The sequence below is a fragment of the Acartia tonsa genome, chromosome 11 (genome assembly GCF_053477335.1).
Source record: "Acartia tonsa isolate MP-2025a chromosome 11, ASM5347733v1, whole genome shotgun sequence".
NCBI lineage: Eukaryota > Metazoa > Arthropoda > Copepoda > Calanoida > Acartiidae > Acartia > Acartia tonsa.
The window spans coordinates 34,982,423-34,998,717 of NC_137270.1; the positions used below are offsets into that span (position 1 = coordinate 34,982,423).

General features: G+C 33.8%; 2 protein-coding genes across 3 annotated transcripts in view; both read right to left on the reverse strand.

Annotated features, from left to right (window-relative positions):
- Positions 1-1,442, reverse strand: part of LOC145331013 (BBSome complex member BBS2-like) — a 37,559-nt gene extending 36,117 nt beyond the window's left edge. For both annotated transcript variants that reach the window (XM_080175604.1, XM_080175603.1), the window contains exon 1: positions 1,361-1,442. In XM_080175604.1, coding sequence (XP_080031730.1) covers positions 1,361-1,425 — 65 coding nt within the window. In that variant the 5' untranslated portion in view covers positions 1,426-1,442. The remainder of the gene's footprint in view (positions 1-1,360) is intronic.
- A 773-nt stretch (positions 1,443-2,215) lies between these two features.
- Positions 2,216-16,295, reverse strand: part of LOC145330998 (uncharacterized) — a 34,618-nt gene continuing 20,538 nt past the window's right edge. The window contains exons 29-46 of the mRNA XM_080175585.1: positions 15,909-15,980; positions 15,324-15,500; positions 14,406-14,915; positions 13,692-13,961; positions 12,756-12,827; positions 12,405-12,498; positions 11,342-11,442; positions 10,848-11,027; positions 10,044-10,148; positions 9,236-9,306; positions 9,008-9,098; positions 8,421-8,489; positions 8,012-8,071; positions 7,611-7,718; positions 6,087-6,163; positions 5,378-5,462; positions 4,833-4,904; positions 2,216-3,080 (exon numbers count right to left, since the gene is read on the reverse strand). Of these exons, the coding sequence (XP_080031711.1) occupies positions 2,424-3,080; positions 4,833-4,904; positions 5,378-5,462; positions 6,087-6,163; positions 7,611-7,718; positions 8,012-8,071; positions 8,421-8,489; positions 9,008-9,098; positions 9,236-9,306; positions 10,044-10,148; positions 10,848-11,027; positions 11,342-11,442; positions 12,405-12,498; positions 12,756-12,827; positions 13,692-13,961; positions 14,406-14,915; positions 15,324-15,500; positions 15,909-15,980 (2,871 nt within the window). The 3' untranslated portion in view covers positions 2,216-2,423. The remainder of the gene's footprint in view (positions 3,081-4,832; positions 4,905-5,377; positions 5,463-6,086; positions 6,164-7,610; positions 7,719-8,011; positions 8,072-8,420; positions 8,490-9,007; positions 9,099-9,235; positions 9,307-10,043; positions 10,149-10,847; positions 11,028-11,341; positions 11,443-12,404; positions 12,499-12,755; positions 12,828-13,691; positions 13,962-14,405; positions 14,916-15,323; positions 15,501-15,908; positions 15,981-16,295) is intronic.

A 16,295-nucleotide genomic window follows, 5' to 3' on the forward strand; every position in this document is an offset into this window, starting at 1 on the left:
AATTTTGCATGGTGACTCCTTTAGTAGTTAGGTACGATTTAGAAAGCGTAGCAACTCTATAATCATTACCAAAATGTCCGTACGTCCATTTGAAACATGTTGATTTTTTTACTTTTTTCAAAAGCTTTTTTCGTTAATTTAGGCATGTTAGAATTGTCCTATCGATTTCAAATTTTGCATGGTGATTCCTGTAATTGTTAGGTACGAGTTAGAAAGCGTAGCAACTCTATAATCATTACCAGAATGTCCGTACGTCCATTTTAAACATGTTGATATTTTTTACATTTTTAACAACAAATTTGTATGTGACCTAATTATCCGATTGGTCTGATTTTTGGTATACTGATTCCTAGGACAACAAAGAACAATATTATAAGCGAAGCAACTCTATAATCAAGTCCTAAAAATGTAAGTATGTCCATAATCATTATCCTGTATCAAGCAGTTTTTCAACAAATTTACTTACAATTTTGCTTTGACTCTTATACATTCGCATTCTGATTATTCAGTTCTGACATTATACAAGTGTTAATGTCCGTTTGTCCTACCGTTTCAGAGCTTCGCTTTTATGGATGTTGTCATCCTTGTTTTAGATAGCGGTCCAATACATTACATTTGTACCCGTTTATGCCTTATGGATGAGACGAAAAATTAGATGCCCTTTCTTACCAAAATGTGTACACTTTCTAATCAATTAATTGGTCGGTTTGTTCCTACACTGTGTTCCTGTTGGTCCAATAAAAAAATTAATCATCTAGACTATCTATATCTGCTATGTTATCTTTATCAAGTTAAAACACACATAAAGATTAAGATCCTTATTTCTAAGAGCACAAGTCAAAATTAAGTTTTCTTTAAAACTGTCTTCTGAACGAACGTTTTAATTAATCTGTCCACTGTAAATATATTTAGAAGCTACTGAGTATAGAAATCAGAAGCATTTTGGAGATGATTAGGCGGTTTCCTAATCACTTTTAGATCACAATTAAACATATTGAAAATGCGTGTTTTTTTATGCTTAATTTAGGGTAGGTTAAGTAAAGGTTAGAAGATCCCCACATGGATAGAAACCTTACTTTTAAACCGTTTTTTTTTTATGCTTAATTAGATTAGGGTTAAGCCCTTAAGGGTTTGAAAATAAGCATGGATGGGTTTTTGGAACTCAAAAATAGTTTTGAATGATAATAACTTATCCCTAAAGAATTATCAAGTTTAAAATTAGACGAACATTCCATTACTTCATAATTCATAATGAGGTCATTTAGTAAAATGTTTTCTCGTATTCATTTGAATCCGGTTGACAGGAACCGGTTCTCATCAATACGAAAAAAGAAATAACTATTTTTTTGTATTATTTTTTCCTATAGCAACTCTATCAACAAGTAATTTTTCATTAAAATTTAGTGTGAATATTGGTAATAACATTTTTATTTATTTTATCTGAAAAAATATCGATTTTTTAGACTTATCCGGCGTCGCTTTCCCTTAAAGTATATATAATATGTATTTGAACAAATGGGTTTGGGGAAGTTTTAGTTTACTACTTTAGGTTAGGTTATATTGGGTACTGGGTAGTCCCGCGGGGATTACGTAATTTGTTGGCTAAATCGATGTATAATTCATCACTTTGATTTTGCGCCAGATTTTCATGTACTCCTATAATATAAATCGCAGTTGGCTAAAATAACGATACACCAAATACCCTCAAATCTTACTGCATGAACGAACTGGCTGAGAAAGCAACTATTCAGTCTCAATTGTATTTTTTTGCTCTTTTTCAATCTGAAATTATTTCATGTGCTTGTAATGGAATTTATCTTATTCCTTTATTTTAAACTTTGTATATTAGAAAGATTTATTCCTCTATTTGATTTTATCGTAGGCAGGATAGCTATTCTAACAATCAATTCTACAAAAAAAATCATGAAACCTCTGAAAGTAAGGTGAGGGGGTATATCTTGTTATTTTGATGTAACTGAAGATGAGTGTGTATGAAGGGGACGAAAAGGGGAGAAATATTCCCTTTAAAATTGTTTGTCAGAATCAACTTCCCTTTTTCCCTGATCGTAGGGTATTATATTGAGCTTTACAACTCAAAATATATATTTAACTTCCAATATGGTTATTGACATAATTTTCCTTGTTCTTATAAAATTCTTTTGAATAAATCTCTTATTCTTACCTAACACAGTTTATGATAAAGTAAAAAAAAAACATTTCAATCGATTTTTTTGCTATACGTTTATTATGTATCTACTTTAAAAAATATTAACACCAAACACAAATTTTATAATATGGTTAAGAACAACTTTAGATTATATATTATAATACGTTTCATATAGTACAAAAAATATATTATAATTTCACAATGATTTAATAACATAATATTTTATTATACATTACAATAGAACAAAAAAATATTTTTATTTCTTTCTATTTTTCATAGATTTAGACACTTTAACTTGGTTAACTTTCTCATTTACATTAATATTTTTAGACTGTGGTTCTTTTTCCTTTGCTTGTTTCGTAGCTTTGGAATTTCTGCCTGCTTTCTCTTTAATTTGTCTACCTTTGCCTTTAGGTTTTACTACCACGGGAGTGGTAATAGTTCTGGAGGGTGCAAAGTGCGAGTCTCGGCTTTCCTCTTGCGAGGATCTCTCGTTGGTTGTATTTTGCGACGTCGGGCTTTCTCTTGTCATAGAGCGGTTAGTAGAATTTGATGTTTTACGCGGTTTTTTGGTCGCCTCGCGGCTTTCTTGTGATGATGTCGATTTTCGCGACCGTTTGTTGGCCTTTGGCGCGGTTTTTCTACTGATTCTACTATCTACGCTTGATTTTCTACTATCTTGACTAATGTCTCTCGAATCTTTTCTACTTTGTGCGCTACTGGCGCTAGTTTTCCTACTTTTTGAGCTATTATCGCTCCCCTTTCTACTTTTGCTGCTACCCGTAGTAGATTTGCGCCCGCGTTTTTTGGCCGCCACGGATTTTTGGGATGGACGTTGCAGTTCGGGCGACTGAAAGTTGAGTTGTACTTCGTCGTCGACTTGTACGGTGCTTGCGTGTAGGTCGCGGGATACCTAAAATAAGATTATTAGTAATGGGTTCATCAAAATACAAGCAGCCTCGCGCACGCAGGGATATCAAAGGGGTTGGGGGTTGTGATGGAGGTAATATCCCACTATTTATGTTGTTAAAAATTTAACAAATTTGATCCTCCCTTACCCCGTATCAAAATAACACCCTAACCATCTCCAAAATAACTATTACACCCCTCAATGACGTCTAAGCTTTTGAATCATCTATTTTGGTGGTGGTGGGGGGGGGGGGGGGTTGTGGGTAAAAATCTCAATAGTACGAGGAATTTAAAGTTTATTTTTTTTTAGGGGGGGTGGGGCCTTAATATTGTGGGTGTAATTACTCCTCGTAAGCTGATTGTAAAAACCAAGGGCTTTAAACTACAGGGCAAAATTTTTAAAAGTGAGGGAGGGGATACCTTATTTATTTCTAAATATTCAAGGGGTAGGAACCAAACATTTTCTTTTTTTTTTTGGGGGGGGGGGGGAGGTAACGACCCCACCCATCCCTTAGACTTCCTTGATAACCCTGAAGCCACAGCAATAATGTGTAACAAAACAAGAATGATATGTCTAAAAGTTACGAAGCTTGATGAGAGGATAAGCCAATAATAATGCATTCCATATTAAAAGTTTACAACTTAATGTATAGGTAGACAAGCTTATTTTATATATTAAAAATGCAATCGATTTTTCGTAATTGAAACTAATAAAATACAATCAAGTAACACCAACAGTATGTTAACAAAAAAGAAGATATTACAGACATGTGGACAATATATAAGGATGATGTGTAGAGTAGCTTCGCTACTAAAAAATACTAAAAATAGGTTTAATGCAGCTCATACCAATAACGAAATTAATTTGGAAAGAAATCACGAAACCTATACGTGTTTTTCAGCTGTCGTTGGGGGGCAACACATCGTAAAATTGACGACCTCTCCATTTGCCCCCCAAATATAATTTAATGTTTATTTCCCTTGTTGGCTATACCTTATTCCTGGGTTTAATGCAGTACAATCACAAGTTTTTAAAAACGAAGCTTTTTCTATAATAAGGCCTGTACGTCCGTCCGTACGTCACGGTCAGCTCTTTTCAGTAGAGAGGCATGTTATAACTGTCCAATCGATTTTAAACTTTGAATTTAGATGATTATTCCTTTAACAGTTATGTAGGATTGTGAAAGCGAAACAACTCTATAATCGTTAACAGAAAATCTGTATAAAAACATGCTGATTTTTAACTTTTTGTATAATGTAATTAACCTATTCATCCGAATTTTTTTTTATTGATTCCTAGGACAACAAGGTATATTATTTCTAGCGAAGCATCTCTATATTAAAGCCATAATCCTTTAAGTATGTTTTAAAAACAATTTCTATATACAATTTTGTTAATAGGTATATCTAAATTAATATTCTGCCTAAGTTTTCATTACAATTCATTACAATTTATTAAGTGTTTATTCGTGTTCGTTAATATCAGCGTTATATTTCAGAGCTTCGCTTTTATGGATGTTGTTATCCTTTTTTTAAAACTAAAAGTGTTTACCAAAAAAATATCTTTAATTAACTAGGGCTCGACAGCCGCGCGAAAGCCGCATTCAGCTGATGTCTAAGCCTGTTCAAAAGCATACAATAAATCTTTTCGTTATTTTTTTTTTGCACACATGCGGGTTTTAATTTGAGGCTTATTTGCGGCTGTGGCGCGGCTGCCGAGCCCTGAATATAACATTACAATAATTAAATTTGTTACCTTTTGACGCTTGATCATGTTGGCAGATGAAGATTTCTTTAGTGAAGATAAACGCCTTTTCTTTCCAATTATCTTAAAATAAATCATTTTTAATAAAAAATATCGCAAAATATGCATATTTTTGTCTTGGGTGTAATAACCAATGTGGAGGAATGAGGGTGGGGGCAGGGGTTTAGCAATTAATTGTAAATTACACTGGTACCCAAAGTTTCATAACCACGTTATATCTTATTTAATGGTTAGAAATTTGTTGCTTCTTTTTTTAACTTTAAAAAGTGTCCAATTAATTCAACAAATAATTTTAATCTAGAGAAGGGGTGTTCATCATCTTTGGGATTGTATATGAATTTTTTATCCATTGTCGTATCCCTTCAGAAAATTCCCTTGTAATGTCGCAATTTCAGTGTAATATCGAATATTATAAATAAAATATAATATTATATTTTTTGCCTGATTAAAGAGTCTAGTTTGTGAAAAATAATTTTTTTCTCTATATAATAAACCTAAAAATTTTTTATGGTGTTTTTTTTCAATGAAAGACTTACCTTGGGTTCATAAATGTTCCTTGGGGGAATGTATTCACCACCATACAGCATCGGTACTAATCCGTGGTATTCTATATTCTTGGTTCTACAAAAAAAATTAAATAATTAAATTTAAAAATTGATTATAACAGTTTTTGTGTAAAGCGTCATTCTAAATAAGATAACATTTGGTTTAGTATTTTCTGTTCATTTTCAGAAGGGGTAATCTTATTAATCATCATGGGAATGTGTATCAATTTATCGTCTTTTGTCCTATCCTCTAAGATCTCTGCAGTCTGCCTGTCTTTCTATCCTTCTATTTGTCTTGTAAAGTAATTAAAGGGAAGTGGGAAAAATAAAAATAAAAAGAGCCAGACCTTATAAAAGTTGCCAAGGCGATAACATCCCAACTAGAAGACAACCAACCCTTTGATTGTACGACCTTTGTCTTGATGTTCCATCGGTGCATGGTAATGAGTTAAGCGCTTGTTTCGAGAAATGGCATTCTCTCAACTCTTACTATTATATAGGGCATCTGACATAGTAACAGTATTAACAACTTTTAATGCCGTTAATTCTGACGTAGCTTTGTGTTAAGCTACAGCCGTGTATTAACATGTACACTTACTTTTGGCGCTATGGCCGTTTATAAATTGTCCAGTTTTATTTGACCCCCCCCCCCCGGGGCCCCCCCCCCCTGTATATTTCAAAGTATCTGTGAAGTACTTACTCAAATATTCTTCTATTCCACTCCATGTTTTTAGGATCCTCTTCCACAGTTGGAAACATTCCGGTCTCACCAGCAGCCTAAATATGCATCAGGTTTAAAGCAGGAGTGTATATTATGCACAATATTTTTTATGACAGTAGTAAAGGTGTAATTTTGACAGTGGATAAAAAAAATATTGCCAAAAATACAGCTAAAAACGAAATTGACAAAAACACACCAACTTTTTGTCAAAAAACACAGTGGTTGTATTTTTGCTAGTGGTAAAAGTGGCAGCACCCCTATTTTTTCCTTACAGCAAACTATTTTATATTACGCCCCTCCCCTAGTTTTTTTCCCCAAGGAGGGGGAAAAATGTTATAATGTTTTCATTACTCTTATTTTTTTTCATCCCCCCCCCCGCAGAATATACACCCCTCGTATAAAGGTAAAATCCCATCAAGAGCAGTGATTCAGAAAATAAATTCTATTTGAAATTGCTGAAAATTTAGAAATTATAGCGGAGTAATGTTGGCAAAATATTTGTTTTGTTCTGTAACTGAAGGAAAGTGGGTTGTGTGGAAAATTCTCACTTAGAAATGTTTGTCAGAATCCTGGTCCTTTGTCCCTCAGTCCAAAATGGTTTATTTATAATGTTGTGGAAATTAAGCTTTAGATCCTTCAAAATAGTGCTTAACATTAACAACACAGGTACAAAAAGATTCATAAATTCGTTCTCTCACTCGTTTGCAAAAAAATATTGATACTTCAATAAAATATTAATTTTAATCTACAGAAAAGTGAATTTTGTTTACTTGTTATCCAAGGTGGTTTTGGAGAAAAATGTATTTATAAAAGAAACGTTAACAAAATTTAAAAGTAAAAGAATAAAAGTAATATTAGTTTATTGGGGAAATTACCTATACCTATCAAAGGTAAAGTCACTGTGTGTTGTGACAAAAATCGGGTGTGTTATTGTCAATTTGATTTTAAAACAAAGGGAGGGGGCGGAATTGAAACCAAAACAAAAAGTCAGAGGAACTCAACTAAATAAAGAGTTACAGCTCTGATATTAGGCATGGTAGTTGCTTTTAAGAGGTGCAATATGGAACTGTGAAGAAACGGCGGCGGAACCGCTGCACCCGCCGAAATTTTTTTTTGCCTTTTCTCGCCAAATTAGACACTTTTCAATTATCTCAGATAAACTTTTTTTTCCCTAAAAATTTCCCTTATATTTTCACTTGACACTTTTTTTAATATTGTGGTAAAATTAAATCGAATGTGTGTTTTACAGGGAGGGAGGAGACATTGGGCTGTCAATTACATTAGTTCCCAAAGGTTTGTAATAACGTTTTCTTATTTGTTAACTTTGGGAACTTGTATTGAATTCTGATTAGGTAGTTATTTCATTAAGTTCAGATTCCACACATTACAACCACTAATTGTTATCTACAGAATGGGTCATTTTGTGTATTATAATTGGGGATATACAATATATATCTATTTATCGGCCATTGCCTTATCCCTTACTATCCCTGGTAGACGCACCTGTCTCATATCGGAGAGTCTGATCTTGTTGTCCCCCCTTGATCTGGCTATCTCTGTGCAGCGTTTCAGTATCATCTTGGTGAACTTATCACTGCCCGACAATAGGTCCTATACAAAGAAAATTAAAAATCACATAAAAAAACAGTTTCATGCTTATTTTCTGTAAAGTTATGTGTTCAACACTTTAAAATAGGAACAGAACGCTAGAATTTGGCATGACAGTTGCTTAATGGAGTACTACGTGGATTTCGGAAAAGACAGCGGCCAAACCGCCGATATTTTTGAACTTTTTCTAGCTAAATAAAATAAAAACTCCTTTTTTTCACTGAAAGCTTGAAATTCTTAAAAATTAACTGCTAAAATTTATTACAAATCATTTTTTAGTAGAACAAAAAACTCACCTTTTCTGCCTCTTTCATTAGCTTGAATCTTGACTGCTTTTGGAACATAAACTTTACATCCTAAATAAAAACATAGTAGTTACAATAATGCTTTTGTTATTATATCTGACTTTTTGTAATAGTAACATGATGTTTATCTGTCTGTTTCTTAACCCTCCCATGTGAAATAATTCCTAACAAATCATCCCTCCGAATTTATTCTTCTTTTCTTTTTACGACTTAAATTAAAGTTGGTGGGTGTAACTCACCCACCACCTTCACCTAGTCTAAAAAAGATTAAACTAAGTGAAAAAATTAAGTAATCTTAAAATCGAACAAAAAATGCTTTACTCAAAAACATATAACGCACGATCAAGAGCAATGTTATATAGCTTGGCTTACACTTAAAAATAAATAAAATGAATCTAACCTTCAATGGAAAGATAGTTTCTGCCTTCGCTTTAGGTTTCTTTTCTTTCAAAGGCCTTGCCACTTTTTCCTAAATTAAAATGTTAGGTATATTATTTGTCAACACAATTTGAAAATCTTGGTTTGTAAGAAACGCACATTACAATTGAAGAAAAACTGAAATGCCCAGGACAGACAGCACAGATACAAGAAACCATAACTGTATAGTTACTGTAGAGTTAAGAAAGCGCACTAGCTAAAGAATTCATAGATACTGTAGACTGGTCTTTATTGTGTAATAAATGTTTGTTTTTTTACTAAAACTTAAATGTTAACTAAAATGAAGGATAAAATCAAGTTTGTGCAATTTTAAGCATTTATTAAACAGATATTTATAGAGTAAATTGTTTCAAAAATAGATGTTTTAGAACAGAGTCCTATCATATTTTTATGTTTGTACGTTAAGATCTAGGAAGCCATTGAACCGATTGTGCTTTACATTTCATATGGTCATATAGTGGTTTTGACAATTTTTTTCTTCTGATCCTCTTCTCTCTTTCTGAGCCCCTGGATGCTGGGGGTGTTACCGCTAGTTTAATATAAAATCACCTTTGGAGTAGCATTTTTCTTGGCTGGTGTATCCAGAAATGAAAGATTATCCAGTGTATTTTCACTTCCACCTTTCTCTCCACCAAAATATCTAAAATAATAGCAGAATAAAAAATGAATAAAAACTGAGCAACTAAAAAGTAATAATATTAACTATGTCCTTTTCTATGTATTAATTTTCAGTCATGAAAAAAGTTTTTTTTTATAAATCTTCTAATAATATCTTACCTTTCCAGTGTGGCTTGTCTCAACTCTTTCCTTTCCTTGGTTGATGGCAAAACTCTTACATCTCCAGAAGTCTAATTTAATGTGTTTTAATAAATATGTAATTCGTCATGGATCTAATGGATAAGACAATGGCCGATAAATTGATGTACATACCCAATGTTAATACACAAAATTACGCCTTCTATTAAATTGAAATTAGTGGTTAAAACGTTTGCACACCCACCAATGAGCCAGCAAATCAAAATTCAATATAAGTCTCCAAAGTTGTCAACCCAAAGAATAAGAAAACGTTATTAACAAAAAACTTTGGGGACTAGTGTATTAAACAGCCCAATGCCCACTTCCATCATGGTTTTTCGTCCTATAAGTAGTAGGTATATTCTGTGGTTGAGAACAAGTGAGTTCTGAAAATGAAAGTAGCAGTGGAGGCTTTTACAAAATTGGATTCAGTTTGTCAAAACGGAGTCGGAGCTTTTGTTCATAATTGGCGAATTTTTTAGAAACGGAAATTTAGGTGTCTCGTATTATATATTACCTTAAGTGTTTTGTGTGAGAGGAAGGAAATAGTTTGCTGTTAATTAGACCCAAAGTTTTATAAACACCCACACCCAAAATAGTTATAACCCTTCCCAGGACATAATAAAAGCAGAACCATATCGGTTCAGTGGTTAGCGAGATCCGTCGGAACAGACAGACACACACACAGACAGAGATCCTGTTGTATTTTAAATTCTAGCTTTCTATATATAAATCTCCAAATTCCGCCATTCTCAATTTTATTAAATTTATAATAAATGTTTATCATTACCTGTGAAAGATTTGCTTTTAATCTGAGTGAAGTTTGATCCCTGCCTACACTGGCTTCCAATTCACTTCTGTTCAACAAATTCACGCGGCTTGTATTTCCAACTTTCTACAAGTAAAAATAAAATATATATGTAAACAAACACATTTTGGGGACTATCAATTCAGAAATCCCAAAGGTTCTATCCGTAGAAATGAGGAGAATGTAATGAATTTTTTTATTGAATTAGTGGAAGAAGTGAACACTAAACGCCTTTTTTCCCCAAAAAGACATAACATACACATAGGTAGCAGGGGCAATTGGACCCAAGTTAAATAAGTACCCAAAGTTTTAATAAACCATTCTCTCATTATTTGACTTTAAAAATTTTGGGTTCTTTAATTAAGCCATGATTGGATGGTTAAAACAAGTAGTGTCCATACCAATACCTTCCAACCAATAATTTTAATTTACAAAAGGGTAATTTATTACATACAATTTGGATGGACATTGATTTATTCTACACTAGCGGCCACGAACTTAGGGGCCCTCGAGGGGATTGGGGGGGGGGGGGGGGGGGGGGGGAGAAAGGATAAGGGATAAGGTAATAAGGTCATTTTTTCTAGGGGCGATTTCACTTAGGAGGGTGATGGTACCCTCCCCCAAAATAGTCATAAGCCTTCCCAGGACACCTATAAGAAGCTCCTCTTGTCAAGGAGAAACATATCGGTTTAGTTGTTAACGAGATCCTTTCGTTACACAGTACACACACACAGAAACACAAATGAGTCAACAGCCCTGGATTTTCAAAAGACTAGTATTAAATACCTGACTATCTACTTGTTCAACCTCTTCAGTAACTTCTTCTTGGTCTAACATTTCATTACCATCATCATTATCTACATCACCAATTTCCTCGCCATTGTTTTCTTCGTTATCAATATTTTTATCCTTGTTGATAAAAGATCTAATATTTTCAATTGTCTCTTGAACATCCTCGACTTCGTTCTTGAATAGATACTTTATAAATGTGGGATCTCGGGGCCAACAAAACTGGTTTTAATCTTATAATTTTATATTTTTATGCCCGCAGAAAGCTGTTTATAATACGTTGCGATAAATAACTATTCTCTAATAGTAGTACCAACAGGCAGACGGACAATGTTAGTTACAGACTTAATGAGCTCGTCGTTTTAATCTAGACACAATATCAGCAAGTTACAAAAGGCAAAGTTTCATCAATAAAAAAAATGAGGGAATGTTTAATTAATATTCCATTGAAGATATTAGAAATCTAAAGAATATATTTTAAATATCCATCCCTGATCAACATCTCTTTCTTCTACAGTATCAACTTGTGCATAATCATCTACGTTCTCGTCATCTGCAGTAGCAACATTGTCGTCAATGATCTCGTCGATTTCTAGAAAATATTCTTGGTTAAAGTTTGTTTAACAGACATGCAAACACGCTTGCTGAAAAGGTATAAAAATAAAGGGCTCGTCAGCCTCGTGTAAGCCTCAGTGAAATCATAATATTGTGAATTTAAAATTGAGCTGGATGTCTAAACCTGAGGTGAATTCTTAAAAAAAACTTTTGCCCCGCTAAAATTTTAGTGAGTCAAAATTATCCCCTCTAAAGGGAGGGGGCGGAAGTGACACTTTTTGAAACCAAAACTAAAACTCAAAGGAACTAAACCAAATAAAGAGTCACAGCTCTGAGATTTGGCATGGTGATGAACTAAAAAGGTGCAATATGGAACTGTGAAGAAACGGCGGCGGAACCGCCGCTCCCACCGAAAACTGCCATTTACCGCCGATTTTTTTCCCTTTCTTGCCAAACTAGACAATTTTCAATCATCTGAGATAAACTTTTTTTTCACAAAAATTTCCCCTAGGTATATTTTTACTTGACATTTTTTTAATGTTGACATGTTTGAAATATTAAAGTTTTAGTAGAAATATAAAGGGAAAGTTTTTTATCTCAGATGAATGAAAATTGTCTTATTTGGCGTGAAAAGGCAAAAAAAATTCGGCAGTAAACGCCGTTTCTTCACAGTTCCCTATTGTACCTCTTTAGAACATCTGCCATACCAAATCTCAGAGCTGTAACTCTGTTTTTAGTTGAGTACCTTTGAGTTTTAGTTTTGGTTTCAATAAGTGTCACTTCCGCCCCCTCCCTTTTTTGTTTGCCTCACTGATTTTAGTGGGGCAAACGTTTTTTAAGAATTCACCTCTGATCCTAAACAACTATTATTACTTAAACTTTAGTTAAAAGTTGCAATTGACGGGGATGGCATGAACTTTATGCTGAAATTCTTTCCATAGATGTTGCATTAAAAAGACAATACTTAAATGTAATCAAATTATTGAAATTATTTCATACCTTGCTCGTTGTCATTTTCATGTTCACTATTATCTTTCTCGTCGTCAGCAGAAATAATAGAGGACTTGTCTTGGTAATCATTCTGTATGTCATCCTTAAATAAAATATAACATAAGTTGGCATTAAAAAAAAACGCGCGATGCATCTTTAACATGTTCGCATCTTATATGAATAACTTATATGAATATTATACAATTTTAAGATTAATTTAATATTCGTAGAAAACTGGATATAATACGATGCTATACATACTTTACATAGGGCGGAGAACCGGTTCTAATTCACTGATATTGATCGGTTTCGGTTCGATACAGGAAAATATTTTGTGTTAAATCTTTAAAAAAAAGAAACCTGTTGGTCAATTTGATCTCCAAATAATTGTAATCCATTGGTTGATAGCTGAACTCTTTCTGCCCCATTGTCCTAACAAAATAATTAAGATCATTTTTAGTCTTCGATTTTTAAAATTTCAGTGTAAAATGGCAAACAAAGGGGTGGGGGGGGGGGGGGGGCCGAAAGTGACACTTTTTGTAACCAAAACTAAAAGTCAACAAAAGAACTCAACTAAAAAAAGAGTTACAGGTCTGAGATTTTGCATGGCAGTTGCTTTATAGGGGTACAATATGGAACTGTGAAGAAACGGCGGCGCAACCGCCGAAAACCGCCGTTTCCCGCCGAAATTTTTTTTGCCTTTTCTCGGCGGTTTTCGGCGGTTGCGCCGCCGTTTTTTTACAGTTCCATATTGTACCCCTTTAAAGCAACTGCCATGCAAAATGTCAGACCTGTAACTCTTTTTTTAGTTGAGTTCCTTTGACTTTTAGTTTTGGTTTCAAAAAGTGTCACTTTCGCCCCCCCCCCTTTTTAATGCAGACGCACAAAAAATATTCCTTTACTTATCTTTATAGAAAAGTACTATGGAACGGCTAGAAATATTTTCCAGTATTGATCGAGATCAGATTTATTTTTGTTGAATCAAAAATGTTAAGAACCTTAATAACACTGCATATATCGTTCAGAATTATAAGAGTTATTTATCACATCGTTTTATAGTCAGCTTTCCACAGATATTAAAATAAAAATTATAAAATATTAAAACTCATATTTTTTAGCTTCGAGTGGCCGAAGGCCTGGGCTAACAAAACTTATCTGAATTTTATGATTCTTATTTTAATATTCCTGGAAAATTGTCTATAATACGATGCTATACATAATTTCAGCATGGCTGAGTACCGGTTCTAATCCAGCGGATGTTAACCGGTTTTGCAGCCATACTGGAGAAACATTTACCTTGGTTGTTGATTTATTCTTGATTGCTGCCCTGGAACCATTATTTACATCTTCAGCATCAACATGTTCATCATCAATTTCCTCATTATCATTGACAGATTTATCCCTCACAATATCCTGGGGAATTTTTCCAGTGGTTATTATCTCTCGCAGAAGCTCTTTGCTCATTTTAATGATTTCAAGTTCTCTTTGAGCAATTTCGGGTTTGTCTGTGCTTTCCAGGGTTTTTATGCATTCCTCTTCGCGTATTTCTAACATTTGGAATTTATCCTAAAAATAAAGTAGGGTCAGGCCGGATACATATTTGGCTGGATATCGGATATCCGGTAACTATAGTTATAGCGATTGAGACGAGAATAAAATTGTACATTAGAAAAGAAATAGGAAGGCGTTGAAAATTTAGAAATTAATTTGTTATTAGCAATTGTTTTTCATATGAAATTTGGACACTAAACTTAATGAATTATCCAATCAAAATCCAATAAAAGTAACCAAAGTTGTTAAGCAAACGAAAAAAAAAATTATAAAACTTTGGAGACTAGTATAGGTGTAATAAACAGCCCTATGCCCCCTCCCTCCAAGGTTTCAAATACTGATTTAAGTAATAAATACTTCATACCAGGACGGATATGGCAATAAAAGAAAATAATTTCCCTCAGCTCTCCCAACTTTATATAACAAAGTATTAAAATTGGTTCTAAAAACTATTCTTACCCTGAACTCTTGGACATCCGTTTGATTTAACTTGGCTATTTCTGCCAATTCTTCCGTAGGTGCGACACTTTTTCTTGTCATATCATTAGCGTTTATACTCTTCCTTGTCAGGTCATTGTTGATAGTTCTATGAGCTTCTACTAGAGAATCTTTGTTGTGAGTGTTGGTTATTGTGGCATGCCTCCATGAGAAATTCTCATTGCTTTCAGGAATAACATCCAACGTATTCTGAATCGATTGATTTTCCGGCCCCGCCGCTGCTTTGGAGACAGTCGATCCTTTGCTGGATATCCAGGAAGTGTCTGTAAGATCAGGTAGAAATGTTTGTGTGTGGTTAGCCCGTGCCTGCATACTCATATGGGCCACGCTGTCGCTCTGTCTGGCAATACTAACACTGTGGTTCCCAGAGACGCTTTCACTTTGTCTAGCAGCGACGCTGGCATCTGCCTGATTTGCTGTTGTCTCTCCGCCATTTTCTTGGATACCTGTAGTTTCTATCAGTGTGCTCAACCTTTTTTATGTATTCATTACAAACAAATAAAATAAAATTCTATATATTATTTAATTAAAAGAAACAAAATAGATATATTCTGTAAAATCTTAGTGAGTACCAGTATGTATCATATGAATTCAGGGAGGGAGGAGACATTGGGCTATTTATTAAAATTGTCCCTAAAGTCTTGAATAACGTTTTCTTATTCGTGGACTTAACATCCTTAAAGACTTTAATTGAATTTTAATTGGTTGGATCATCCAGTTGAGTGTCCCAACGTTGTAACCACAACTGTAATCTACAAACTTATACATCTATATTAAGTGAACGTTAGTGACTTAGACAGACAAAGTTTTATACCTATATCATTTATAACTTTAAGTTTAAAGTCAAAATATAAGTCTTTATTGCAATGAATTTATTTTCCTTTGGCTTTTTCTGGACTGATATTTGCTAGTCTCAGCATTGATAAGGTTGGCGGTCAGATCAACATCTGGAGATTGGCGGTCATTCTGCCCTAAACTGAACCTCGAGGTCTCCTGGAGCCGGAAGTTTTCCGAGGTCAGGCTTCTGATTGTGTGATCCTTTAATCCGGGTGTTACCTTAATTCAATGAATATGTGCAATTATCTTATTTATATATTAAGGGGGGGGGGGGGGGGGGGATTTAATGTAACCATCTCGTAATCAATGCGAAACCTGCACTTAGAATCCGAATTTAGTTATGAAACTTGGCATGGGTAATCCTTGGTAAGTCTATTTTCCATAAATCGAATAAAAATAAATGTATAAATATAGATGTATTGTATAACCCAGACAACTACAAGGTCCAAGTGCTGGGGATCTTTTTCGTCTGCTTGCATATTGCTCTCTGCTCTTTTGGAGCAAAATGGCTTTGTTTATATTGCCAACGCTATTGGCTGATATTCAAAGACTCTATTAAAGTCGGCACTACCTCGTGGGTAGTTACATATTGCTATTTTCTTTTACTTTAATATTATGAGTAATTACCTGACATGAAGTTGTGGACATCAAAACATTTTTGTTTCTTACCAGGATACTTTCAATCAAGTCATTTGTATCCTAAAAGAATAAGATTTTATTTTTTAGAAGCGAAGCGTCTGTCTTGCAATAAAAGCACAAAATTGATATTTCAGTATAAAGGTTTCGTGATTTTCTATTATTTATCATATTCTTATCTCTCTTTTATTAACATCTGCTTTATAACTCAGTTTTTCCATTTTTAAAAACTAAATTGTTGTTAAAAATAATAAATTGGGGCCATTTTTGAATATTCAACTAATATTGGAAAAATCTGCGGTAATAGGTATAAAACTTTTGTGGATATTCTACCATAGGGAAAAAGTGTGGATATTCAACTACTCATGGTGAATTCGT